The sequence below is a fragment of the Synchiropus splendidus genome, chromosome 15 (genome assembly GCF_027744825.2).
Source record: "Synchiropus splendidus isolate RoL2022-P1 chromosome 15, RoL_Sspl_1.0, whole genome shotgun sequence".
Classification (NCBI taxonomy): Eukaryota; Metazoa; Chordata; class Actinopteri; order Syngnathiformes; family Callionymidae; genus Synchiropus; species Synchiropus splendidus.
This window is the reverse complement of record NC_071348.1, coordinates 9,645,749-9,673,707: the sequence shown is the minus strand read 5'-3', so window position 1 is coordinate 9,673,707 and position 27,959 is coordinate 9,645,749. Positions and strand designations below refer to the sequence as shown.

The following is a 27,959-nucleotide window of genomic DNA, read 5'->3' as shown; positions in this document are numbered from 1 at the left end:
ATCTTATTCTGAGTATCGTAGATTATTATCTATCTTCAATCTTTGCATGGTAGAAAGAACATTTAAGAGAGTCTTACAGGTTTGAGCTGTGTTCTCGCTGCAATAAACACAATTCTGTTTGCACTTGGGCAGCTTCAACAGTACCAGTTCTACAGCACGGGACTCCTCTCCACTCAGGACCTCTACTATGAGCAACAGCGCCACCTCCTAGGACCAAAAAAGAAGAAAATTAAAGACGATAAAAAATTCAAAGGTAATATGAAGTGTCTGTTGTAATGCTAATTTGGTGTTGTGTTTATGCTCTCAATATTTCTAATAAACACAATATTTGAAATATTACAAATTAACGTGAATGTAACTCAATGCAAATTTGGTGTGTGGTTACTAAATAAAATGAAATGTATTGGTGTGAGAGTTGCCCTAATCTAAATATGTCAACAAATAGATATTTTTATGAACTAGAACTGCAGATGATTATATGTTTTGCACCTCATTGTAAAATACGGTGCCCTCAAATTGACTGGATGATCATCATAGCTGAAGTAGTTGATGAGTAAACAACATTGTGAATGTTTTTGTTTTCATAGCGAAATTAAAAAAAGTAAAGAAGAAGAAGAAGCGGGACGAAGGAGAGTTTCTGGACGAGGGCCAGCCTTATGTCACCAAGATCTTTGCCAAGTTTTCCCATGATGCTCCGATGCCCATCGTGAAGAAGAAGCACCTGACGATCGAGCAGCTAAACGCAAGAAGAAGGAAGGTTTGGCTAACAATTGCCAAAAAGGAGATCCCAAAGGTTTGTGCTCCCATTGGTTTCTTTTCGTTTTTCAACCACAAATTAAGAGCCTGTGTTGCCTTATTGTACAGACCTTTAAGCAGAAGACTTCAGCCAAGAACCTGGTGTTGACCAATGCTAAAAAGGCAAGTCAAAGAATATAAAGTTCTAAAAATTTCAATGACTAGTTCTGGTAAAAACTTGATGTCTTCCTGCTGCAGTTGGCGCACCAGTGCATGCGTGAAGTCAGACGTGCTGCCATCCAAGCTCAGAAGAACTGTAAAGAAACATTACCACGAGCTCGTCGGCTAACAAAGGAGATGATGCTGTACTGGAAGAAGTATGACAAGGTGGAGAAGGAGCACCGGAAGAGAGCGGAAAAGGAGGCGCTGGAGCAGCGTAAACTTGATGAGGAGATGAAGGAGGTGAGCGTATCATTTGTTCTTTAGAAGAAGGCCAATAATAATAATAATGATAATCTTTCATTTTTTAATTTCAGGCTAAGCGCCAGCAGCGGAAACTCAACTTCCTCATCACGCAGACGGAGCTGTACGCTCACTTCATGAGTGGCAAAGCTGCAGTCAGCGGAGCAGGAGGGGACGAAGCTCAGGAGGAGATTCTGAAAAAGCTGGAGGACAATGCGGCGCAACGTCAGATTGACATCGGAGGGGGTGTGATGGTCAACATGGGACAGGAGGACTATAGTATGTACCTTTACAAAACGTTCAATTGGATTTGTCTTTATGTGTGTGACGTTTTCTGTAATAGTTGAATCTAAGCCTCGCTGTCCTGTGTTTAATTCCAGATAGTGATTATTACAAGTCCCAAGCCCTGAGGAATGCCAAGGAAGCCTTCCGGATTCATCAGGAGAGAGTAAATGAATCCACCTTAACCCGGCCTTTTGTGACTTGAAGTCTGAATGCTGACTTCTTCATGTGTTTCCACAGACGCGCATGTTTGACGAGGAAGCGAAGGACAGCCGAAGTGCGTCCCAACATGATGCAGGGACCTCTTCTTTAGGGGCCGGATCTGGCTTTGGTGAGAGTTACAGCCTCTCAAACCCGTCCATTCAGGCTGGGGAAGACATCCCTCAGCCCACAATTTTCAATGGAAAGCTGAAAGGTTACCAGTTAAAGGGCATGAACTGGCTTGCCAACCTCTATGAACAGGTAGCTTTGGAGTATATGACGTCTTTGTTTAACTATGAATGTGTTGTTTTTCCGGAAAATAATAAGTATTTTCTTATCTGAAGGGAATCAATGGGATCCTGGCAGACGAGATGGGACTTGGGAAGACAGTGCAAAGCATTGCCCTGCTGGCCCACCTAGCAGAGGTGGGAGAGAACTAGTCAATTCAATTAGTTTTCCTCATTTTTTCTCATTCAAGTGAAATTGAAGGTTTTGGTACATGCAGCTGCTTCCTCCCACATATATCCCTCATTTCATTTCCTTTGACAAGTCACGTTTCATTGTTGTAAAACAGCTGAATTCCCCGTTTGTAATCAGTTTGGCTGAAATGAGTAACTTCAGGGAAAGGAAGGTGCATGTTCAGCTTCCTGTTTTGGGGGTTCGTGCATCGAAACACCTGCTGTTCTCATTGATATATCCCTGTATAGAGAGACAACATCTGGGGCCCGTTCCTGATCATCTCCCCTGCGTCCACACTCAACAACTGGCACCAGGAGTTCACCCGCTTTGTGCCCAAATTCAAGGTAGGAGGTGCTGAGTAAGCACAGCGGCGGAAACACCTGCACAATGATGCTGTATAGCGTGGTACCGTCCACAGTAGACAATAGCGAGAATTGTAGGAAACACAGCAATAAATCCCTACACTACAAAGGCACATCCAACACACGCACACGCAACATTACAGCATTATCAGAATGGTGTATTCATTCTGTACATTCATGTAGTTTGCATTCAACCGCAAGTGGAGTATTTCAGTTTTTGTTTTTCCTCTTCTTCCTTTCTTGTTTGTTCCACTTAATAATAATATAATCTAAATAAAAGTGGAGTGTTTAACATCATTAGTAATTAATTTTTACAAGTATTACATTTTGAAAGTGATAGATACAATGTTATATAACCCATGTGGATTTTAATGCTCAATCTCTTGTCTTCATTGTTCGTTAAAACCGATAAAGTCATTGAAATAAAATAAAAAAAGGGTTTCAATTTAGGCGATTTTTCCAACGAAATTAACAGAAAAACGCTCACTAGGAGGCGACGTTGCGTCGTCACATTTTTCAGAGCTGCCTGGTTGAAAACACGAGTGGATGAAAGGCCAGTGACTAAGTGAAATGCACTACAGTTATGTTTATGTATGGTCCAACTAGGCTCTGGATGGCCTTGTGCATTCTTCTAAGCGACAGACAATCTTCTCAATCAATCAATTTGTCTCGCGGGACCGAAAATAAATCGGCTCCAGTGTGTTTTGCTAATGAGCTGTGAAAAGAGCTTATTACTGAATTTACAGATAAGCTTCCTGAACACTTAGAGCATGAGCGACTGGAAACAATGGTGCTGAGTGATGTAATGATGTGTAAATCTGTTCACATCACATTCTAACATCAACAACTCCACCATGATTCATACATGATGTTATGCCGGGCTGTTTCCTCTGGGAAGAGCACGGTCTTGTATTTACAGTATTTCAAAATGCAATCCAAATGTTTAAGGCACTCTTAATTTTTAAGTGAATTCGTCATCATATAGTCATCACATGTCATTTTATACACCACTGAAAATTGCATTTAAGTAGATAATCTCTGTCACTGTAGGCGCACATATTGAATGTGTTGACCCGTCACTATAGTAACTTTTAGTTTGTTGTTTATAGACTTGTCTCATCAGATTGTGATCCTCTTTAGTTTTCGCGTCAGTGATGCGTTGTGTTTCAGATTATGATGCAACTTCACTCTTGCTAACTTTTACTTTCCAACAGGTTCTGCCCTACTGGGGCAACCCTCATGATCGTAAGGTTATCAGAAAATTCTGGAGCCAGGTGAGAATCAGAGGCGACACGAAACGTGTACTCTTGCCCTTTCCTTGTTACAGTTGTTTATATCAGTGCTCTGGTTTTGATGTCAAAACATCTGAAAATGTATTAACTTAAATATCAGTCATAGAAGAAACCTAAACGTATGTGTATTTGCTTCCACCCAATTTATTCCTGTAGAATTGCTAATACGTTTTCTGGATTCTGATGAGTCATGATTTGAATTGTGTCCTTTTTTCCCTTTTCATTTTTGCTCTTCGTTATGAAGAAAACCCTCTACACCCAGAATGCACCATTCCATGTGGTGATCACGAGCTACCAGCTCGTGGTTCAGGATGTGAAGTACTTCCAAAGAGTCAAGTGGCAGTACATGGTTCTGGATGAGGCCCAAGCACTGAAAAGCAGTACCAGGTGATATTTGGGTTATTAATTTCACAAATATTTTTCGATCATTTGTCTTTTTCCAAATGTTTACATTGCCAGTTTTTAACTTAACATTTTCTTAAGCTTCAGATCACTTTAAAAATTAATTGTTAGTATAATAAATACATAATGTAATTTTTCCATTCCCACAATACCTTGCTTTTAATGTCTCACTATTGTAATGTTTTTTTCTCTTATAAAACTTCTATATTATTTTGAATTTATATCCTTTCCCATCATACTGCTTTTTGATAGTTGCCACAAATTAACTACTTATTCAAATGTCTATTAGCAACACTTTAGCCTGTAATAATATTAAGCCTGACAATATTTTGCCCTGGAATGGTCATTGAAAGTCCTCTCTGAACAACACCTGATTATTAACAGTTAACAAACTAGTAATTAGCTCAAGTAGTAGTATATAATATATGGCCCCCAACCTAAAGTGTGACTGATGTTCCCTGTGATATTATGATTTCAAATATATCTCTTCTCTTAGATTTGAGTCCTTAAATGTTTCTTGCAGGCAGAAAAATGTGTTTCACATTTTACACGTCGACACCTTTTCTTGAACCACCTCTAACATGACATTAATTAATTTTTTTAACTTTTCAGCGTCCGCTGGAAAATCCTGCTTCAGTTTCAATGTCGCAACCGACTGCTGCTTACAGGGACACCCATTCAGAACACCATGGCGGAGGTTGGCTGTGTGTGTGTGTGTGTGTGTGCGTGTGTGCGTGCGTGCGTGCGTGCGTGCGTGCGTGCGTGCGTGCGTGCGTGCGTGCGTGCGTGCGTGCGTGCGTGCGTGCGTGCGTGCGTGCGTGCGTGTGTCTCATTATGTTACCGACGCAGCTTGACCCTCCTCAGTTTGTATAAACTCCAACTGTTGATGTTCCGTGTTGTTACTGTTCCTCAGCTGTGGGCTCTACTTCACTTCATCATGCCTACGCTGTTTGATTCCCACGAAGAGTTCAACGAGTGGTTCTCCAAGGACATCGAGAGTCATGCTGAGAACAAGTCTGCCATAGACGAGAGTGAGCACTGAGCAACTGCATTTAAGAGAAAAATAATGTTTTAAACGCAAATGTTTGTTCTCCAGACCAGCTCTCCAGGCTTCACATGATCCTCAAGCCCTTCATGCTGCGCAGGATCAAGAAAGATGTGGAGAATGAGCTCTCAGATAAGGTACAAAGTTAAAAGTACAAAAGTTATTTGTATGCCTTTTCACATCATCATTTGTTCAGTCTTGATGAAATTAAAAGTGAAAAATGTATCTCTGTATGTCATTTTGTCAATTTTGTGCCACAAAACCTTTTCATTTGGTGAAGGCAAAAAAAACAGCATCAACTTGTCACACACTTGACAAATGTGTGGTCGTAAATTGTTTGCGCCACACAGGTTGAGCTCTTTCCTTGTGTCCTTGCACTTGCTCCCCTCATCCATCCGTCTCCCGTCGCTGCTCGCTGACACAGAGATGTTGTAATAAGCCTGTGAGTGATGTGTGTGCTGGCAGATTCTCCTGACAGATGTTGGACTCTCACTGTCACACACATGTCACCCACTCAATCAAACATGGTGGGAGAGTCAAAACAGTGATCGGGGAGTGACAGGGTTCATCGACCTGCCACATCTCACTTGTTTACTTTTTTCTCCCCAACATGTTGTTTTGCCAGCTCAACTCTGATTTGTTTCAAAGCACTTTGTGCTGGTGGAATTCTCCCATGGTTCTTAGCTGCTAGTGTTGTTGTTCTAGACTTGGGAAAAATAACATCATGGTCTTCATGACATCTAGCTGAACCTGTATTTAAAATGTGTATTCATAATTGGATTGGTCTCTGTTGTTGATTTTCAGTTCTAATACATGATCAGAAACTAAATTAAAATAAGTACCTTAATTGTCCCTTAAAGTCCCTTAGTACTTGGACATAATAAGACTATTTTTTGCCATTAATAAAGTGCATTGTGTGAATGCATTTAATATATGTTAAAATGATTTGGAAGGCAGTTTATGTGCCTTTTAATGCTGTGTTAAAATGTGGCTTTATCACATGACTTGAACTGGAATTAGCGAGAGCGTGAAATTGATCAGACGGGCCTCAGTTCATGTTTTGTGTATGGCTGATTGACAGCTGGACTCCGAGGACTTGATGTAACAATGAGGTGTTTCCCTATATGTGTGAACAAAACTGAACCAGTCCCTAGACTCTTGACTGGACTGGTCTGGGATCCCTTGGATTAGAGAGCATTTGAGAACATGAGCTGTTGCAGCCCACCTGTGGTCTTCTATTTACTGCATGACATCAGTGCCATGTTCTGGTTGTGTTTTCCTCTGAGCTGCTTAGGTGCACAGAACACTGAGTGTGCTAATGCAAAACGTATGGAGTGTAGTGAAGTGAACTGTGGGGTTTAAACCTGACTAGAATAGAAGGCACCGTGCCAGGCCCTACAACATTTCTCTGCCAAATTTGGTCTGCTGAGGCAAAAGATAATGAAGCTAGTTTTCTGCTAGCATGCAATCGCATGTTATTGACTGAGTAGTTAATCACATTTTTACTCTTCCCAGATTGAGATCCTAACATACTGTCAGCTGACCACCCGGCAGAGGCTCCTCTACCAAGCCCTCAGGAACAAGATCTCCATTGAGGATCTGCTGCAGTCGTCCATGGGGACGGCACAGCAGGCTCACAACACCACCTCCTCCCTCATGAACCTGGTCATGCAGTTCCGCAAGGTGAGATTCTTTGCTCTTTTGTCGAGTTATTGAGTCAGTAACAGGAGTCTGTGTTGGCAGGTGTGCAATCACCCAGACCTGTTTGAGCGTCAGGACACACGCTCTCCCTTCTACATGACCCTGAAACCTTATGCCCTGTCCAAGTTCCTCTACCGAAATGGTCTTCTACACTCACACAACCAGGCCAAGAAAAAGTGAGTCACTTAAGACTTGAAAGTTTCTCTCTATATCGACCAAGCTGCTTCCCGTTTCTGCTCAATTTACAATGTTACTCATCGCACATCCTCTACAGGTTGCTTCAAGTGTTATTGTCCCCGTTCTCCCCGCATCACATCCAGCAGTCTCTATTTCACAGGAAAGGTGAGCGTGAATCTTTTATCATGATGTTATCTGATGATCATTCACTTGTGTCAACTCTTTCAAGCCGTTTCTTGCCAAAATTTAGTGAGATTTAATTCCTCATTTTATTTCATCTAATCTTGATGCTTCATTTTATTTGACTGTAAATCGATCTAATCATTCTTCCATTTTTTTCACTTTTTTTTTCATCACTGCAGTACAATTGTGTGTTCCACACTTGCCATTTTGTACTTTCACTACTGTAATGCAAAAGTCAGTACCATAGCCTTTTGTGATAAAGGTAATGATAATTGTCTATATTAAAATGCAGTATGAATTGTCTTTTGTAATTGAGATCGATAAGATTTGTGTTGTGTTATTTGAGGTAGAAATGCTCACTGAAATGGAGAGTTTTCTATTCAACACCCTTTATAGTCATACCAAGTTAACATTTTGTTGATGATTTACCATTTTCAGAGGAAGACAAAGGAAGCTGCTTTTCCTTCCTGCGCTTCATTGACGTGTCACCTACAGAGATGTCCAATCTAATGTTACAGGGAAATTTAGTCAGGTGCGTTTGTACGTTTTGAATTGAAGCCTGCTAAAAAGATTTTTTGAAATTATGTTGTGTATTTCTTCACTCAGATGGTTAGCTCTTTACCTGTCCTTGAAATCTGCCTACCGGCTCCATTGTCGTCGCCTGTTTGAAGAAGGCGACCAACTGGAAGAAATGGGACAGCAGGGGGCGTCACAGCCCCTCACTAAGTGTCTTACCAGTACAGACCTAATTGTGTGGCTAGACAGACCTACAGCTTTCCCCAACATTCACACTGGCCCTGTCCTTCAGGTGAGAAACTTATGAATTGTTAAGCCTTTTTTTCTATCCTGTGGGATGCACTGCCTAGATTTCCCCCCAGAGTGTTTGTATACAGTGCTCTCTGCCCTGAGCTTCCTCTTGAGGCGAACATGATCCCAGTGATGGACCAAGCTGCCAATTTTACTTGAATCATGGAGCCGCTGGCACTCCTTGGACAATTGAGGAGTAAATGTGACTCCTAAAAAACTAACTTGATCGAATAATAATTTTTTTAAATCCAGTTTTTGCCCCTGTTTTCTAAACTTAGTTAGTCATGAATCATATTTCGACCATGCGGCCTCTGCATGATGGGTGAATGTTTTGGCTCATACCGTGAACAACCATTGTGCTTTTCAGTTGGTCAGTAGCAGTGTTAATGTGGAAAAACATCTTACATCTGATCTAATAAACACCAGTGTACCAAGGCAGATCGAAGGCAATCGTTGCCGTTACCTGCCTTTAGGGGGCACTGTGTATCCATTTAAACGTCTGTAGAAAAGATCACACGCACTTTTTTTTCTGGTTTATGTGTGGTCAACTAACACATCATTTCAGTGCCGTTGCTGTTAAGATTATCAGCTCATCCATCTTATTTTAGGATGGGTTGTCATGGGTTTTGAGCTTGTTTGGTGCTCAGTAAATTCGGTATCACCCACTTGTTTTCGGTTCTGTTGTTAAACTCTCTTCATTTCTGTCATTAATTGTTAATGCTTTGTGTGTGTATGTAACTATGATTTAGGACCTTGTGTTCACGGCCCTTCGACCTGGAATGGTGGGACACAGAGACGTGCTGATCCACAGTAGACGTTCTGCCACGTCGGTGCTGCGACCGTGCCAGCCAACACTTCCACCAAAGTTCCTCCTCAGCGTGACACCAAGGGTATGTTTGTTTGTGTTGGTGCGTTAGCAGTGGCTCTGTGGTGACCATTGTTGAACTGACTTGGGTGGTCATGGAAAGGGAAGAGGGACTCCGTGTCCATGTTGCTTTTGTATGGCAACAATGACGGTGGCCCCTGACTGTCCACTGGTTGTGCACTGCTTCCTTTTCCTCTCATGCCACACACACAAAAAACACACCTGAACTCACACAAAAAACTTGCTGATTCAGTGATAGCAACTGGTGTGCGTGCTTATGATATCCTGTTGTCAGAGTTTCAGTGCTAAAAATCGGATGGTCAAGGGGGTGACCGGTCGCAGGGGACGCAACATAACAGCAGTTAAAATGATACCCATAACAGTACCCATGCCGGTCCTGCCGGTACGTATCTTCAGGCAAACGTAAAAATGATGCCAAGCTTGCTCTTTCTGGAACACCATTGTTTTAATGAGGTCACAGAAACTTGTGATCTGTGAGACAGGTTTTGTAGTTTGAGGTGCCCCAAGACATTAGTATACTATTTTGAGGGACGTAGTTAAGGCAGGCATGAGTTGTGTCGAAGTAAATAATTCCATAATACCATAATTCATATTTGTTCCAACTCAGTTTCATCTTTCTGTTCCCCCAGGTGATCGCTAATCCCATCGAGCAATATTGTGACGACCGCAGCGCTGAATATGAGTGGCAGGTGACACGGAATGGAGGCGGCACTGTCTTCAAACAGACTTTTCTTTTCGGCTCCCCTGATCTGGCCTCAGATTGGTTGTCTCGAGCAAATGCCTTCCGTCCACCATCACCCGGAGGAGTGATGGCTCTCTACCCTCGACATGGATGGTCCTACATTAGGATACCAGGTAAGGTGTTTAAGTTGCGGCTACCAAATATTGTTCATTCTGAAGTGTAGGTATAGAAGAAGATGGTAAATTCCTATGTGGGCATCATGCTTAAAAAAATAAGTTTCATGTCATGTAAATCCGCCGACAACTTCTCGATAAACTAAACTTAAATATTATTTTCCACAAGGTGTTGCAGATGTAAATCTAATTTAAATGGCTGGAATTGGCTGATTAATAACAAGCCGTTGATGAATCCAAACTCTTAGGGAATGATCACAATACATATTGCATCTTTCCGTCTCTGTTTTTGTTTTCAATTCTGACTTAAATATGGCTCTTCTACAGAACATAAGCAAGTATCAAACCAGGCTGCAATCATACCCCGTGAGAGAAACCACAGTCGAGGGTCAGGGTCAGAGCAGGCCACGTCTCTGTCTAATGGATCTGCTGAGTGAAAGTTCTGCGTTTCTCCTCCAGCAGCATTTAGGGGTCAGGTGTGCCTGTGTGTGTACGTGCGCGTTTTCCTCGGCTTTATCAGTGCGGCTGAGGTTGTTGAGTTAAAAGGTTAAAGGGAGCAAAGTGGGAGCTGATTTGCTGCCAGGATCGCCAGGTCTGATGGATGTCCAGGGTGAGAGGGGCTGTAAGAGCGTAACAGACGACACTTCCCTTCTCACTGACCCGCTCAGCCTTCCTACCTGATAAACAGCTGCTGTCAGGAATTATGATGACCGCTGTCTTTTCGTGTTTCCTTGGCACAGAAAGACACTCATTTCTCATTGAATTCTAGTGAGTATTGACATCCATAACTATCAAAAAAGAACCTCGAAACAAACTTCTTTTTGGGTGGAACAATGTGGATTTTACAGCAACTATTACTATATTACAACTATTTTCGTATCCAGAACTACTTTGCATCTTTGTGGAACTGTTGTCAGTGTTTCTCGCAATTATAGAGCATTGCTCAGGTGAATACTCATCATACATTTGGAGGTTTGACATTACTGCAAACTCCTCAGTCTGTGAATGCATGTGCTACTGTGTGTGTTTGTATAGAAGTGAGAAACAAAACAAGTATTTGTGCATCTGTGTGAGAACGGTCTGAGCGCTCTTGTGAAGTTACAAGGAGGCAGACAAAGCGAGGAAGTTTATCTGCTGCTCATTGTTCAAGTGCTGAGTTAGGTAACACTAATAGATGCTCCGTCTATGTGTGTGTGCGTATCCAAGTGCCAACGCCTGAGGTGTCTCTCACCTCTCCTCAAACACTCTCCCACGCTTGCCGACCATTGCATGTTCTCACACAGGCCTCCGCTGACACACGGTGCTCTTGCAACGATCTGAAGTCTGTTTTTGCCTCAAGCTCTCAACCCGTCTAGTCTCCCACTTGTTTCTCAGCCTTAGTAGGAAGGAAGTGACGGAACCAACCGGCACCCGTCCTCTGCTGAACACATTGTTGCCACATCAAGGCTCCGATATGTACAGTAGCCGGGCTGAAGTTTCCCACCCTCCCTCTCCCCTGCACTTCCAGCGCTGCACCGTCCGAACAAATGGCAGCGCTGAATAAGTGTTTGTTTTGAGCGCCATGGCGTGAGTATGACTGCCTGCTGATATCAATGGAGAAATCTAATCGCAGAACTTAATAGGCATCCGGAAAAAAACATTTGAAGCGGCTTCGTTTTAAGAGTTTTGCCTTCCACTGCCATGATGATGTGGAAATGTATTTGTTTTTAGTTAGTTCCAAGCACTTGAGACGTAAAATCGATTACTTCATGTTCCTTTCTGTATGAAAGCATATTGCTTATAGTTGTATATCTTGTTAGAATAATTAAAAATAAAAGGGATACAAGGGAAGGGAACAAGGGAAGCAGAAACAGCAGAGAGATGACAGTTATGTAGCTCATGCTCATGCACCAAGCCAAGAAAGAAGCGACCCCAATGCCATCCTATGTCAAAAATGAGAGAAAGTCAGAGTTTTAGCATCGCTACTACTAAGTTAGGGAAATGCATTGGTCATAGCAGCGTTTGTGGCATTCTTGGTAAATAATTTGACTTCAAATCCATACATTGATCATTGCTGCTTCCTCAAGGGATTATTATTATAATTATTAGTGTGCTAGCTAATGCTAAAGCGGTTTTGGTTCTTAAGCATCTTTCGCAAAATTAAATTGAAAACGAGTGCAATAGTTTACAACAAATGACATTTTTGCTTTGTTGGATAAGTTTATCAATTATTACTGTAGATTGTACAACGTTAGTTGTTTCATTTTTACAATGTGTTGCGTTGTTTTGTGATGCATATAATGGAAGCTATTTCCTGTTGGCACAGCACAAGTTTAGCCTCTGTTTAAAATGGTATGAATGGTAAGGGTGTCGTTCTCGCATGCTGAGGGATTATATGCAGAACATTCCAGTGTGACACCGAAATAACTGTCCTCGCCGTCTGTGTGGCCTCTGGCAGTAATTAAAAGGAAGGGTTCCATGAAATGATGGCCCACTGGTTGAAGAGCTGCTATTTTCCCGTCTGCATTGTCAGCTGGTCTGTCACCGCTGTGGTCGAAGCGTATGGGAGCGAAGTGTGTGCGAAAATGAACAATGAAAAGATCTGAGTGAAAATATCCAGCTTCAGCTGACCCAACTGACCGCACCAGGCCACTGCTTCTGGAGGAGGAAATAGCTTAAAGTCAAGATATTCTTCTGTGACAAGCGCGGAATATTTGTGGGGTATGAATTTGGGTTTCAGAATAACTTATCAGGAGTAGTGCATTCCGCGAATATGAATAACTCGAAGGGTATTTTCTCAAGCTTGGGACAGCCTCAAATTATACTGAAGGGGGAGACATATACCACATTATAAGGTCTATTATGAGCATGTGTTTTCCTGCCTGTGAGAATTCGTCTGGGGTGAAACCATTTTGGAGTGTAAAATAATAACATCTAGAGATCTGAGAGCTGGAAAACGCAGCCATTGTTGAACAAAAAAAAAACCTTTTCAATTTCCCTCCTTCTTTTTCAGGCCGGTTTAAAAAAAAGCCTTCATCCTCACTGGCATCTGTCCCTTTGCAATCCTGATGCTGTCTCGGCAGAGAAATTAAGTTTAAGACTGAGTTCTGTCGATATTGGCAGCTGAGTCGTGTCTGGCTAATATTTCCATCATCAGCGCTGCTGAACAAGTGTTGCCCATTGACTTATCGATTGCACAGTGTAATGTATCATTATACAGTGTGGTGCTGACGCTGGGTTCGATCGTGGATTCGACCTGTTCGCCGGACCCCATCTGTCTCTCTATCTCACATAACCATCCATCCATCTTCCTCCATCAGAAGATCTGCTCACTGCTTCTTCGCTCGCTTGCATCTGGACAGCTAGGCACTTAGCTTCTCCACTTTAGCAGCGCTGTCATGTGGACTGGACAGAAGACTGTCAGACTTTGTTAATGAAATTAGTTCTCTGCTGGGTTTGGGAGTATAAGGCGCCAGGCACCAGAGCCGGGCCGGGGTTAATTAGCTGGCAGCAGGCCTCTAATTGGGTCAGGACCGTGTCAGGCCTCTGGCTCTAGCCCTACAGGGATTGGATTACACTGTCAGGGGACAGACAGTAGGGGGAGGGAGGGTGTGTAGACGGGAACAGGGAGGGAGACTTTGGCGTAGTGGAGGAGGGAAGATGGAGAGGGAGCTGGTGGATGAAGAGAAGAGGGGGAGTGATGCTTAATCTGTCAGCAGGAGGTAACCATAGGAGGAGATGGGGTGGGCTGGATGGGTGAAAACTGCTGTTTGACTGGATCGGGCCAGAGCCGGTTTGCTGTTAAAGGGGGGCAGGTGGTGAAGCTTGATACGTGTATCCATAGCAACTGCAGAGTGGTGTGACACCACACGGGATTTGCGTTTTGGGGTGGGGTCTCAAGGCAGCCCTTGTCCTTGTGCCCATCAAGACGCTTCCATTCTCATTCTGATATTTGGGTGTGAATGCCGTGCGTTGCTGTTGAGTAAAATATTTTTGACTGAATCTTAGCAAAACAAATCTCGAAGGTCAGCTAAGCGTAAACATTTTGGTCAGATGTATGGCTGCCTCTATTTTAATCCTGTAAATCTCTTTAATTCATCGTATATTTCATGGTCGGCGCTGATGATATGTAAACTTGCTTAGAGCATAATCTTTTCCTGGCAATTGAATGTGCTGTGTAGCATAATGAATTCTGCTGTGTTTGAACTCTGCCACCTTTGTTTTTGTTGCTGGCCTCTTGTGTGGTTGAATTCCAAGGAGGACAGTCTTTTCAAATTTCAAGCATCTGCTTCCCCACATTCCTCTTTCAATTAAGTGGCTGGTGGCACACTAGTTAAATCTTCCTGGACTTCGTACTATGAAGGAAAAACTTCTCTGATGTCAATGCTTGCTTAGACTTGGGATATGTAATAAAATTTGAAGTTAATTGCTACTCCAATGTCTTGCTAAAAAGTAAATTAAACTGAGTTGGTATAAGGAGATTAAACATTGCAGTTGAAAAGGCCACAGTAAGGGGTTTTTAACCATCTTAGAAAAAGCGTCCCACTAAGCAGAAACAGATCGGCGGCAAAGGTTGAGCAAGGAGCAACCACCGTTTTAGCCAAGTGGCAGTTTGCATCTGTGGGAGGACTGGCGGCGTGGTTGCTGCCCTTGACCACGCAGCGGCCCTGGTTAGACTGGCACCTGCGGTATTGAGGCCCTGTCTGATTGGAGACCATTACATGGCCGCTGCCGCCACGCTAGGCCCCCTTTACGCTCCCCCGTCTGCTTTTCTTCCTCATGCTGCCCACATCTAATCCGTTGCACGTCTCACTTTCTCCTCTTTTCACTTGACAAATCTTCCACTTTGTAGACGTCATGGCTGGTTCTAGATGAGACTTTGACGACAGGAAGTGGTGTTGTTGGCCACGAGGTAAAGCCACAGAAATGTTTTGCTCTCAGATATGAGTTATACTGTGCTAGGAAAGGTCATGAATCTGTTTTTTTTTCTTTGGTGGTTCTTATTTCTAACTGAAGCATATTGGCCAGAGGCAGTGTTAAGCAATAGTTTTTTCAACAGATTGTCAGTGATTCAAGGGGGCAAATTGAATCTTCTGCTTACCACCTGTACTTTTTTGTACCATGGTTTCATATATTTTAAGGTTTGTGTTTTTACCTATATAAAATATAGTCAATATTATAGTTAGTCTATCACAAATGGTATTTTCCTGTAAGCGAAAGAAACGTTTTTGAGAAATTCACAGAAGAACTACTTAAACTACTTAAATATAGCAAAGATTAATAGCAAATTTGAATTGCATATTGATGAAAACGGCTTCGAATTCAACATGTTTGAGAGATGTGTGCATTTGGCTGAGTGAATGGCTCTGACAGGACAACATCACTCCACCGTGACCTTAAGGTGAGCTCCAATCCTTCCCCAGAGTGTTCCTCTTTTCTCCTCTATTAGTTCCTCTTTAACACCTCGGCACGTCCTGACCCACAGTGGGGGGAGTTTTATTTAGGGGTCATAGTTCAAGGTTCAGACTGAGTGCGCATTAACATAAAATGCATCTAGTTTAGATTAAGAATTAGGGATCCAGTTGTGTTTTTGGGGGGTGGATTATGGGGTGCTTTTGAGCAGCTGTGATTATCTTTTACAAATCAGTATTTTGTTATTGTTTATTTGCCGTTGTTTTTTGCAGCATTAGGTGACCATTTTGAATCTAGTAATGTTAAATAAGGCCTATAATAATAGTTGGAGGAAATTTAAAGAGCGTTGCATCACATGACGGAAAATATTGCACATTAAATAGTGTCTCCTGATGTAAGTCACGAATCAAGATCAGATTTTCAAATATACATCTCGGTCTAATATCCATCTTAAGAGAGGATTTGAGTCAAAAACCGCTGAGTGAGATTCCCAGTGGGACTCTTTGGCAACCCTGGCCTGACCCTGTCACCCGACCCTGGACTTTGCCGTAGTCCCCCCACTTAAGGCCATGACCCTATGGTCCAACTCTATAGCTGGCCTGTCACTGGGTCGATGGCGTTATCGCTCTTTTTCTCGTCCTGCCTTTGTGCCCCATGACGTTAATTCCTCATTAGCAGGGCATGAATTGAAGCACTTCGACTGAAGCCCCGGGTCTGAATTGTTCCCCTCTTGAGCGCTGCTACAGAACACCTGATGCAATGCGGCTGGCAGAAGCATGACCAAGACCAACTGCCACGCTCCGATTTGTTCACCTTTTGTGATTTCTCTGGGATGAAATGAAGCGTAGACCACTTTCTCACACTTCCTCTTTCACTGCCTCCCCGACTCAATGGGAGCACACGCTGTATTTGAACAATCCACAGATCAGGGGGAGATTTAAGAGGATTGGGGCTGATCTGCTCTAAAGAAGGGGCTCTCTTTTCCAGACGAATATATATCAGTGAAGGCTAATATTCTCAAGTATGGTGACCTTCTGGGAGGAAGGACCCTTTTTTTCCTCTCAGCCTTGGATCGTTGATGCCTTCAAATGCTTATTAATTTGTGGGAGTTTTTAAAAATGTATTTTATCTTTCAGATAAGGAGAGTCTGATCACGGAAAGTGGCAAGCTTCACACACTGGACATCCTGCTGAGTCGTCTAAAGGCTCAGGGACACAGAGTTCTCATCTACTCCCAAATGACCCGCATGATCGACCTGCTTGAGGTACATACTACTTCAGTTGCATTTTTCTTGGGCTGTCTTCCATTATGTTGACCCTCCCCATTTCTTTGTTTCTTTGAGTTCTTTGGTGTTCAATGTCAGTGGAGAAGTCTTTGAATTATGATGCTGGCCAGGAATGTAGCACCATCACCTTAAAACCCACGCCTTTTTTTAGTGAAGGAACACTTGGTACTTGTACACCAACAGGACTAGAGACGAATCTGCAGCCTTTAATCAGCCTTCATGTGGCTTGTTAGTAATTAACAGGTCAGCAACTAATTAGCCGGGTCTCATCTGCGGAGAAGCTCCAGCCAGATGGGAGCGATGATGAGCAGGAGGAGAGTGTGGGGAAATGGGCGTGGCAGAAGCTTTGGCTTCATGATGACAATTTGCTCCAGTAAAAGGCAGAAAAAAAGACAAAAAATGGCCGAGATTAATGAAGAGGTTGTTTTTCTGGTATTCTTTTTAAACCAAGGCTCACACTTCTTTTTAGTCCGTAAAACTGCGTATCATTTCCAAATGACGTTTTTTAACCAGATGCTTTTTTGCCTCACGTGAACGTACTCAACTATGTGGTGGTCATCCGTGTTTTCATAATGCTCTTGTACGCATCAGATTTTAGCAGCTTAGTCCTATCCGGAGGAAAAGTCTATGTGTATACTGGCACACATTGCTATATGAGGAACGATCATTCGCTCGTAGTCTTGTGTCATCTTAACCTACTAGTTCCACCTCTTTGTAAATGAAAAACATGGTCGGGAAGCTTCAAGGCTCCCTGGCTATGATGTCATCAGGAATTCCTTTCCATGACCAAATCCCTCGATGGCAGATGGACGCAGCCCAGGTGGTTAAGGAACGTCTTTTCTATGTCTGGAAACTGTGGGAACGTAGAATGTGCTGAGTACTGCACTGGAGGGTTGATTTATGAGCCACCTCAGACAGTAATAGCAGATTCTTTCTCCTCTGCTAATGGGCTAAAGAGATCCACATTTGAGAAAGTCCAACCTGGCTTGGCTTTGTCTTGACCGTTTTTCATCTCGAGGAGATGAAGATTGTGCAGATGGAGTTGATTTCCTGAACATGAAGTTAAGAGAGCACGAAGCGCAGGCTTACGTTAACCACCGTCATTATCATTAATGTTTTCGTCGCCGGTCGGCTGTCGGTTATTCAGTGACATCATGTTGCCGGGTGATGGGTGGTTGTGATCTGGGTGGTCAGAAGTAAAATAACTTTTTTTTTTTGCAATTGCTGCTGGGAACTCTGCAACCCTGCTGCTTTAGTGTCTGCGGCTGCCTCTCTGGCAGTTGATGTGGACTGTTGCAGCCAGAAGATTAGGAAACTTGTTGAACGTCCACTCCTCAGTTTTAGAAAAACAGAGGCACCATTTGTATATTTCCCTTCTTTTATAGCATACCATTTTTAACTGTTTTAATCGCAAAATGTAATGTTCAAACACTTGTTTTCCAAGGTCGAGGTCATTATAAATCTGTAGTATTCTGGTTGTAAACTAAAGATAAATCTGCAATGTATAAAACGTCTGTCAAATCATGTCTCACATTGAAATCCTGCTGGAGCATTTAGACAAGCAGCACAGCACAACAGCACAATCTTGCTGGCAAGATATCAAAACCAATTCCGACAAGGTTGGCCTCATTTTCCCGAAACTGTGTACTAATGGCCCCTAATGTAGTGTTCACTCGGAACAGATGGGGCCGTCGGGATCCGAGCCAGCCTTGTCGAGAGGAGGCCAGACTCAGAAGGGACTGAGGTCTTGTGTCACGATCGAGGTGTATAGGTCATAGACAACATAGTGTCAAATCATTGATAGCGTCGGTAATGATTTTAGGAGGTGAGATTTGATGTGCAGCAGCAACTGCGACAGGCGCTTCAGTTCAGGGCTCTGGCATGTTTCATTGAGGAGGTCAGGAGATCAGGTCAACGTTTAAAAGGGGATCAACTTGTCACCTCATCACTGCTGTGACCCCGACTCCCTGGGGCCTACGCCTTCGCCCTCACTCACCCGTACAGCTCTGCTATCAGATTTTCGGTGGCGGTGTGGAGCCACAATGCGGTGGGTTCCAAAATTGATCTGCGGTAAAAGTCAAACACGAAATCTACCCGTCCCTGAATCGAACAGGAAACATTTATCTCAGCAGATGAGGAGAATAAAGTGCAGTTGTGTTGGTCATCTTCCATGTCTGCTGAATGTTTTGCTGATTGCACCTGACATCTTTGTAAATTGAGGCATTTGTAACGTCAAAGGCTGTTGATTTATTGTGTTTAAACTGCGATTCTGTTCTTATTTCCACTGAATTATGGCCCCATCAGTCCACATTGACTCATGAAAACACAGGCTTGTGAAAACAAAATGAATCACTTCGAGTCCTGGTAGACATTAAACAACTTATTTTTGTTGTTACTGCAAACATAAGTCTTGTTTGACTGAAAAATCTGGCTAAAACCTGATCAGTTATGTCACTGAATTATTTGAGGTGTTATGCTTGTTTTATTAATGGATCCTGGTAATGTTTTGAAACATTTTTTCCCAGTTCCATTATTCGGTTTTAAGATTACAATGCTGATATTTATGGGAAACGATATTACATTTTAATTCAAAACATCAATTAGACTGTACTGATAAATCTACACTTGTGGTGAAAGAGTAGGTGTCCAAATATAGATCTATGCTTTTAAAGTCTTGAAGTATTTCTGCTTTGAGCAACAGATTTTTGCAGATTTTCTAACTGTCATTTTCCCTTTTTCTTGCCAGGAGTACATGGTTTATCGTAAACACACCTACATGCGTCTGGATGGATCTTCCAAGATTTCTGAGCGCAGAGACATGGTGGCAGACTTCCAGAGTCGGTGGGTAAAGACGACCTAGATACGAGCTTGCCCCCTAATCTTGACTGCTAATGTTCCTCACCGTATCTTGGCCGCATCAGCATTCTTTAATGTATTGCTGGCATGCACAGACAATCACTGTGTGTTTCTCTGTGAGCTCTGGTTCATATTAGAGCCAAGCTCCATCATGCCAGTGTTTCTCTGGTTCTTGTTCTCCAAGTGTAGGTGACATTGTTTTTACTTTTACTGGACTCAGTCAAGCTCTTGGTGTGAATGTTTTTTTCCCATGTCTGTGTTTCTCTGAACTGTTGTCATTGATCTCTTTTGTTTTCAGTTGAGTTTCATTTTTGCTTTTTCTGCGTTCTGTACAGGACGGACATATTTGTCTTTCTTTTGAGCACCAGAGCCGGGGGTCTTGGCATCAACCTGACCGCTGCTGATACCGTGAGTCACTCAACAATTACTGGAAGACGGCATTTGCTAGATTGAAGTTTTGATAATATTTCTACGGTTTATTTTTAGATTAATAAAAATGGAGAGCCAGATTCAAAACTATGAGCTTGGTCGTAATTACCCCATACATTTAAAAGTATATTTTGAAATGTACATACCTCCAAATGTCCTCAAAGGGTGTCGAAGTAATGCTTTATTTTCCTCTTAATACGCTCTAAAAGATGCGTTTTTTTCTGCGCTTCATCATGTCTTTTCTTCTCCGATCCTATTTCCCTGCAGGTCATATTCTATGACAGCGACTGGAACCCCACCGTGGATCAGCAGGCCATGGACCGAGCTCACCGGCTCGGTCAGACCAAGCAGGTCACAGTGTATCGCCTCATTTGCCAGGGCAGCATCGAGGAGCGGATCCTGCAGCGCGCCAAAGAAAAGAGCGAGGTTAGGGAGGAAATAAATGAAGGCTCACTGCCGACTATTGCGGAGCATAAATGGCAAACCTGTTATTTGTTATTAGGACTGAGACTCCATTAAGAATTAGACAGATTCATCAAATTGAAGTTGAGTCTGCACACATCTCCTTAAACATCAGGGTGGAAGTGGAATGTTTTTGTGCTCCTATCCTGAAGTTTTTTCCATTCAGTAGAGCAATTATGGGTGTTTTGATGTGTTTGTGATGAGAAGATGCCCTTGTTTCAATAGATCCAGAGGGTGGTGATATCTGGAGGCAACTTTAAACCAGACACTCTCAAACCGAAAGAAGTGGTCAGCCTGCTCCTGGACGATGACGAGCTGGAGAAGAAATGTGAGTTTTGTCTGAGGCCCTTTGTCACCGTCGATCACGTCGTGTTTCCTTCTGAAAAGCCGACAAAGCGCCTCTTGCTCCCGCAGTGCGTCAGAGACAGGAGGAGAAGAGGCAGCAGGAAGAGAGCAGCAAAGTCAAAGAGCGCAAGAGGAAGCGGGAGAAGTACGCGGAGAAGGTTAGAGGGTAATTTTTATCACGATGTCGACGCAGATCTCCGAATATAAATGAATGTCTTCTCTGCAGAAGAAAAATGAGGAGTTTGAGATTAAGAGGAGGAAAGACCTGGTCATCCCTCATGCACCCTCTGCGGACAATTCCAACCTCTCAGCAGACGGAGAGGACTCGTTCATCAGCGTGGAGATGGACTCGGCCATGCCAAGTCCCTTTAGTGAGGTGAGTCATATCAGGACCCGGGGTTCCGTGCTTGCTGAGAAGATCCCACCTTATGTGCTGCTCCAAAAAAATGGCCTTTTTATTAGCTTGTATTTTATTCACTCTTTTCTCGGGCCTACTCTCCTTGTCCATGCCACCCCCTGCGTTACTTGACCCATCACGTACCAGCCTAGTGTCCTTGCTCCTCGTGTCATTGACCCTCCACCTGTGTCTGCTCCCACATATGGTCAGATCTCCCTGAGCAGTGAGCTGCAACCGGGCTCGTTGCCGCCGGACGCCGACGCCGATGAGAGCAGCAGCGACATGCTGGTCATCGTGGATGATCCGGTTTCTTCAGCGCATCAGACCCGAGCCACCAACTCTCCCTCGTCTGTGTCCGGGTCCATCTCCGACAACATGAACGGTGAGTCAACGGTGTCCTCCTGGCACTCCGTTTTACATTCCATTTTGGGGTCACTGCTCCAGCATTGTATATTTTTGCCTTGAACATAGAAGTCTAAAGTTGAATCATAACTTATTAAAAATGACACACACAGTCATAACAAATCCATATGTGGTGTAAACCTTAGTTTTAGTTACAAATCCGATTCCTTGGCTTCAGTGACAGTTCGTTTATGCTTTTGCTCCAGTTCAGTTTGTCCTGAACTTCATGTTCTCGACACACAAGCCAACTGTCCACGGCTGGTTTGAGGTGGCTAGTAATCCCCTGCAAATAGATGGTCTTTTACAGTCATGCCAGCCAGAGATGAATAAAGATTTAGCCCATTTTGGACACATTCATGACATGATTCAGGCGTATAAACTGGTCAGTACATGGAGTCTACACACGTCAACCTGTAATGACGCCATATAGAACAGCAGCATCCGCTTCTTTATGTATCGTTGTCACTTGTTTATGCTGTAAAAATGCTTGTTTTCCTCCTCTACATCCTGCTTGCATCATGTTGAAACTGAGGACCAAACATTTTTCTTTTGACAAAAATATCACTCCTACCACTACTTTTTCAATCACATGTTAGTCATGTTTTCTTCTGGCACATTCTTTCACCATTTCACGTTGGATTTTTCAGCCCTGCTCTGTTGCACGCAAACAGCATACAATGGAATCACTAAAATAAATCAACCCCCGTTTGACTGTGGTGACAAGTTGTGTTGCTGTTGTTGTTCCCCGGTCGACGTAATTGAAGGGTTGCTAAGTCAAATTGCTGGTGGTTGTGGTTTCAACATCACAGTTGGTTTAGTGGTTACAGTTTGTGACGTGTCGGGGTTGACAAACATGGCAACATTTCCATGAAGTGACTTGATCTTACCAGTAGGATGGTCACTGTTCATTTGTCACTTGAGTGATATTAATGGGATGTGGCCTTTTCCTATGGGAGATGCTTTAAAATACAGGGAATAGATCATAACTTACTGCTACAGCTTCCATTGGAGGGACTGTGGTTTGACAGTAATCTCCGACACATGGAGTCATCCTAAAGTCCTGTGAGGAGATGAGTGTGGGTATTCAGTGGAGGTCCTCGTGAGTGCTCCAGAAACATCATCTCGCTCCACAGGAACCGCAGTATTTAGGTGGAAGACTAGTGGAGAGACGATGTGGGGATTAAAGTGACGCCGCAACTGTGGCGGAAAATGGAAGTGCTGACCTTGTTTTCCTGTAATGATGGATGTAGTTAATAGTTTGTCTTTATTACAGTCTAATTGCTACTGTGAGATAATGCAGGGATAGAAGTTGAAGCCAAACCAATCGCTGATCCTCAAGAGTTTCGCCTTTTGTGCTCCAGGAGTTTCAGCTTCCGACACCACCAGCCCTGGCAGAGGAAGATCCGGGCGGAACCGCGGGCGACCCAAAGGGTCAGGGGGCGTGTCCAAGACGAAAGGACGCGGGCGGAAGTCGACGGCGGGGAGTGCAGCGGCCATGGCCGGGGCGATGGCCGGGGCCGCGGCTGCATCGGCTGCGGCCTACGCTGCCTACGGCTACAGCGTGTCGAAAGGTAGGAGTGTCTCAGCGTTGTTTTTAAAACTTTATTGACCATTCCATCTGCCCAGCAGTGTTGGTGCTTTCACTATATGAAGACACAATTCATTATTATTACAAATAGTGGTAGTAGCTGCTAACATCCTGCCCACAAATTGGATATAAAGTCGTATTTTTGTTTCACTTTCAGGTCTGTTTTCGTGAAAGTGCCTGTATGTGTGTGTGTGTGTTCATTTCCGCTGACCAGGGCGAAACAGGCTTCTCAAAGCTTCTTGTGTCCTCATTGTTTTTTGAGAGTGAAAGGCTCCACACTGACGCTTGTTGTCTCCCCCCCCCGCCAGCAGGGATGTCGGCCTCCAGCCCCGGCCTCCAGCCTTCCCTGGGCCGGTCCAGCACCGGCCCCGCCTTCAACCCCAGCAGAAGCTCGTCTCCTCAAGCCAAGGGCTCCACACCCAGCCCCCACAAACAGGTGACCTATCACACTCAAGGAGCCGCCAGGAAAGGAAAAGGCGCCGCTCAATGATGCACGTGAAGACACGGGAGGACTGAGCCACTCTCACTGTGACCCCGCTGTTGCCTGCACCCGCCAAAACCTGGAGTTGGAAGCACATCCACCAAGTGAACAGCCTCCATGTGTCTGATACACGTCCAAGACCAGTGGACTGAATTTGCCTTTGAGTATTCTTAAGTACACAACTATCCAAGTGCTCGGAATTCAGCACTTTTCCCCTCATGATCAGAGACTCCTCTGATTGGCTGATGAGCAGTGACGTCACGTAGCGAAGGAGATTCTGTCAATTGCACTGAGCCTCGTCTTCCGTTCATGCTCATTTGATTTCATGGCGTGGAGTTTAAATGTGAACTAATGTCTCCTTTACCAAACAACAGGTCCACAGGTTTGTAATAAAGCGCTTATTTTTCTAGAACAATGTGACACTGACACAGGAGGTCCTAACATTTTGAAGTAACCCAGCATGACAGGAAGTATTGATATATTTTTTTCAAATAAGAAAAACTTATTTAAAAAATCCAGTTTAAATGCTGCTTAAAGTAAATTAATAAATACATTCAGAAGTTTTGGTAGTCAAATATTTAAGTTATTACCACGTAAAGGAGAGTCGTGCTATGTGGAGTTGTGCTGGAGGCGTTTCTATTTTTGTGGTTAAAAGTGACGAGGTTGTTTATCATGTTCGCATCGGCGTTCTGACCCGAGCACCCAGTCTGTTGAGTGTGAGGGAGACATGTTTGTTCTATATGGATGTACATATTGATGAGAGCCTTTCTCCCCCGCCACAGTTTGTTGGTCTATTTTTATAGGTCAAATGTACATACAGTGAGTTGCACCTGAAGTTTTAATAACTAGGACTGAAAATAAACGTGTGCTAAATCAGTGTCACTGATTTATAAATGAAGGTTTAGTCATGTGACAGGATTGAAACCTCTCAGGCCAGAGACATGGCAGTGCACATCAAAAACATGCCTCAGAATGTGCTTTTTGCGAGGTTTCTACTTCTACTGCCTGGAGTTGTGCGACGACACGCTGGGTGTTAACTCCAGACTTCCAGGTCTGGGCTCATTACGCAAGCTCCAGGATTTAAAACCTTATAATTTTAATTCTTTCCAGAGAACAAATAGCTCGCGCCAGATTTGAAGACTGTCTGATGGAATGTTTGGTCGCACCATCAGTTCTTAAAACTTGAAATTCCAGCGCGGCAAGCGACTTTTATATACAGGCAAGGAGACCAGAGTGAGTTTGTAGAATTTATTGTCAGTTTCAACAGTAAGAAAACAGCAGTCATGTTGCGAGTGGATCACAACCGCTGACCTGTCTGGACGGAGTGTTATTGTGCAAACATTGTGTCCGTCAGCTTTGATGAAAAGGAGGAAAATAAAAATAAAACATGGTGTCACGTCACTTAGTTATGTTAGCATCGAGGGTACGAGCTACTGGGCAGCCAGCAGATACGACACCACGGTCAGAGCTGCCGTCTCGACGGAGAACAGATGTCGGTCCTCCACTTGAGGGCAGCTGCTCCTCATGAACATGGCGAGCTTGAGGAGGTACTCCATGTTGTGGCCGCTCTTCCCGCTGGACACGGCGATCTGGGCGCCGATTTCCTCTGGGCTGGCCGGCCCCAGGTACAGGGGGTTGTCAGAGGTGGCGATGTAGAGCAGCGCCGAAACCGGAGCGTGCTCCTCCCCCTCTGGGTAGAAGTCGACCATCTTGGTGGTGTAGCCGCCGCAGACCGTCTCGCGCACGTTCAGGTAGGAGAGAGACTCGTCCACCTGAGCCCCGGTCACCTCGAATGCCACTCCCCATGTGCATTCCTGTTCAACAACAGGGATCCGGATGAGTTCCATTTCAACAGGAACCAAGCGTTTTCAACCAATAGGAAAAGACTTTCCACTTACGTCATCATCTTCGATCAACGTCACCACTCTTCCGGGCTGCGAGGAGGAGGAGGAGGGAGAGAAGGTCAGGACAACGCCTTAATGGAGTCTGACTTCAGACTTCACATGTGGCACAAGGCAAGAAACGGTCATTTCAGCGTCTCACCATTTCATCATTCCCACGGTGGTGGTTGTCTCCGTGCCAGAAGCGTCTCTTGTAGCCCCGGATGTGGCCCACCTTGCTTCTCTTGTACTTGAAATCCGGCTTCCAGACCAGCGACCCGTACCCGAAGATCCACAGGCTCTTCGCGGCGATGATGTCTTGAGGCTTCATTTTTTTCTTTTGGATTCAAGTCGGTGGCGTTTAAAATGAAACGATGACTTCACTTTTTTTAGCCTCTCGAAGGCGAGTCGAAGGGAACTAGGTCGCTAAAGTGGACTTCCTCCGGTCCAGCAGCAGTGGTACCGGCTGGCTCACCGGGATACCGCGGACGGTATTCGGGCCCAACTGCTTGGCAGTTGCGAAGATGGTGTTTGGGGTTTGCCTTGCACGATGCATTGCCATTGCCTTAGTGCCGCCGCATTACGCCTTAAAAATCCATGGTAGCCGCTTCGGCCTTCCACGTGACGAAAAAAAATATGGCGAGATGGCGGCTAGCTCTTCCGCCAGCCGCGAAAAACGGAAACGTTTAAGGTCGGTAAACGGATCGAGGTAGGCCTTGCTAAGCCGTGAGCTAAGTCTGGTCTTCTTATCCCTCAGTGACGGAACCACCGCAGCACAAAGCGCTTCCTCGATGAAGCTGGTCAGCGGTTGTCCGTATTTATACATCTAAGACAAGGCGTTTCCTTTGGTGTGACGTCTGCCCAATCACACACCGAATACTCGAGTGACGTCACATATTGACCAATCAAAAACGGTCTTTTGGAAGAAAGGTGGGGCGTGGCGCAAAATACCCCACGGCATTGGCTAGTATTTCGATTTACCAGCACGCCATACTCTCCAACTAATGGTCTGATGACTTGTCAGTCACATTAAAACGGCCTTTGATTGGTCGATGTCAGCATCACTCCCAGAGGCTCAACTGGCTGATGCAACTCGGTTCAGCGTTTCAGGGCGGAAACCGAGGCAAGCGCAGCAAGACCTTGCGTCAGACTTCAACATCTGATCTCCTGAAAAGGAAATCGAGGACGTGAATGTCATGGCAGAACGGAGCCTTGTTGCCATTCGTCAGTAGATCATCTGATCAATATATCTATGTGATCGACACAAATGTGGCAACAAAATCACACGCCCTTTATTATTGTATTATTGTAGTGTAATTGCCAGTTTCAAATATGTAGGACCTGAAACATATATTGTGTTCACGGTTCCTTGTTATGGCAACAGAACGCAACCTCACTTGAGTTGGATTCCAAAACCATTGGTGCTTCTTAAGTAGCACAGCTACACGGCACCAGCCTGGTGTTTTCAATTCCAAAATGCAGAAACTGAAGAATTTAACATTTCAAAAAAGTTCCTTTTTTTTGGATTGTCAGAAGAAGTGAAGCGGATTTCTGGGGACACTGTCGATTCAAACTGAAAGCAGTGGTGTGTTATTTTTGGGGCAGGTTCTATGAAGTGTACTTAAAAAATGTTTAAGATCTCCAGTTGAGCTTGGAATATCTTTGGATTTTCAGGAATTGCTTGAAGTCCATGCTTATCTATATCAGGGGTTCTTAATCTTTTTGATCTTGGCTCCCACCTTTCCCAGAACAAGTGGGCCTGGGGCCCATTCAAGTAATAGAACCGATTCATGACTCTGACCGTATTTAATCTACTCACATGTAAACAAAGCAAAACCTTGTGAAATGACATGAAACCAAGTGATTATTGCAAAGATATTTGTTATTGAAAAGTCCAACCAGCAGCATAACCAAGTGCAAGTCATATTCATGAAGTTTACAAAAAAAACAAAAGAATACACATGATGCAAACTGTTGAGAAAATTGGAAAAACTGAATAAAATTCTGAATAAAATAAATATAATAAAACCATGTCTAAATATAATAAAATAAAAATAATATGTTTTATTTAAACTCCAAAGAACATACAAGTAAATGAAAGTATTTTCACAAAATGTTCTAATTAATTTTCAAAGCTGCTTCAACAGGTGCTTTCAAGAACAGTTTTACTGTTGGGGGGGAGCAGCATCACTTTGTTTATCATTTTTTTTCTTTTCAAGAACTCCTCCACAGTTGGTAACTATCACAGATTTGCAGCTGTCAAGTCTATTCAGTGACACACTACTGCCATCATATGTGGATAATGTGTTAACACTGAGCGTCTCACGGCCCAAAGGTGTGAAACAAAAAAACTTTTAGTGGCACTCTAGGAGGCGCTCGGCCCTATGGTTAAGAGTCACTGGTCTTTATCATCCTCGCCCACCCGCGCCCCCTGGTGAGCTCCTCCATGGACCTGCTGCAGTTTGCCTATCTGCGTGGCATCAGTGTGGAGGACTCCATCACCAACCTCCTCCACACAAGTCTCTCTCACCCGAGGAAGCACTGTGAGAATTATGTTCTTTGATTTCTCCAGTGGTTTCAACACCTTCCAGCCC

At 43.9% G+C, this 27,959-nt stretch overlaps 2 protein-coding genes across 6 annotated transcripts in view; one reads left to right on the top strand and one right to left on the bottom strand.

The window, feature by feature from the left end:
* Positions 1-24,363, top strand: part of ino80 (INO80 complex ATPase subunit) — a 28,080-nt gene extending 3,717 nt beyond the window's left edge. For 3 of the 5 annotated variants that reach the window (XM_053887695.1, XM_053887697.1, XM_053887696.1), the window contains exons 7-37: positions 133-253; positions 588-793; positions 865-918; positions 994-1,197; positions 1,272-1,476; positions 1,578-1,645; positions 1,720-1,941; positions 2,025-2,105; positions 2,388-2,483; positions 3,716-3,775; positions 4,038-4,180; positions 4,808-4,892; positions 5,109-5,226; positions 5,292-5,377; positions 6,756-6,923; positions 6,984-7,117; positions 7,216-7,283; positions 7,740-7,833; positions 7,908-8,109; positions 8,858-8,998; positions 9,624-9,849; positions 16,377-16,504; positions 19,272-19,366; positions 19,717-19,789; positions 20,078-20,236; positions 20,498-20,600; positions 20,687-20,775; positions 20,844-20,993; positions 21,225-21,396; positions 22,778-22,987; positions 23,313-24,363. In XM_053887695.1, coding sequence (XP_053743670.1) covers positions 133-253; positions 588-793; positions 865-918; positions 994-1,197; positions 1,272-1,476; positions 1,578-1,645; positions 1,720-1,941; positions 2,025-2,105; positions 2,388-2,483; positions 3,716-3,775; positions 4,038-4,180; positions 4,808-4,892; positions 5,109-5,226; positions 5,292-5,377; positions 6,756-6,923; positions 6,984-7,117; positions 7,216-7,283; positions 7,740-7,833; positions 7,908-8,109; positions 8,858-8,998; positions 9,624-9,849; positions 16,377-16,504; positions 19,272-19,366; positions 19,717-19,789; positions 20,078-20,236; positions 20,498-20,600; positions 20,687-20,775; positions 20,844-20,993; positions 21,225-21,396; positions 22,778-22,987; positions 23,313-23,494 — 4,143 coding nt within the window. In that variant the 3' untranslated portion in view covers positions 23,495-24,363. The remainder of the gene's footprint in view (positions 1-132; positions 254-587; positions 794-864; positions 919-993; positions 1,198-1,271; positions 1,477-1,577; positions 1,646-1,719; positions 1,942-2,024; positions 2,106-2,387; positions 2,484-3,715; positions 3,776-4,037; positions 4,181-4,807; positions 4,893-5,108; positions 5,227-5,291; positions 5,378-6,755; positions 6,924-6,983; positions 7,118-7,215; positions 7,284-7,739; positions 7,834-7,907; positions 8,110-8,857; positions 8,999-9,623; positions 9,850-16,376; positions 16,505-19,271; positions 19,367-19,716; positions 19,790-20,077; positions 20,237-20,497; positions 20,601-20,686; positions 20,776-20,843; positions 20,994-21,224; positions 21,397-22,777; positions 22,988-23,312) is intronic. The other 2 variants (XM_053887699.1, XM_053887698.1) reach the window with 2 other exon arrangements.
* A 356-nt stretch (positions 24,364-24,719) lies between these two features.
* On the bottom strand, positions 24,720-26,167 carry chac1 (ChaC, cation transport regulator homolog 1 (E. coli)). The gene is made up of 3 exons (XM_053887700.1): positions 25,529-26,167; positions 25,384-25,419; positions 24,720-25,299 (listed from the first exon to the last, which is right to left on the bottom strand). Exons 1-3 carry the CDS (start codon positions 25,694-25,696, stop codon positions 24,916-24,918), a joined length of 588 nt encoding a protein of 195 aa, XP_053743675.1. The 5' UTR covers positions 25,697-26,167; the 3' UTR covers positions 24,720-24,915.
* Between the last annotated feature and the right edge of the window lie 1,792 nt (positions 26,168-27,959).

Coding starts and splice junctions, on each gene's coding strand:
- chac1 (XM_053887700.1), bottom strand. CDS start 25,696: ATGAAGCCTCAAGACATCATCGCCGCGAAGAGCCTGTGGATCTTCGGG. Junction 25,420..25,528: donor ACCGTGGGAATGATGAAATG/GTGAGACGCTGA, acceptor TCCTCCTCGCAG/CCCGGAAGAGTGGTGACGTT. Junction 25,300..25,383: donor CGTTGATCGAAGATGATGAC/GTAAGTGGAAAG, acceptor GTTGTTGAACAG/GAATGCACATGGGGAGTGGC.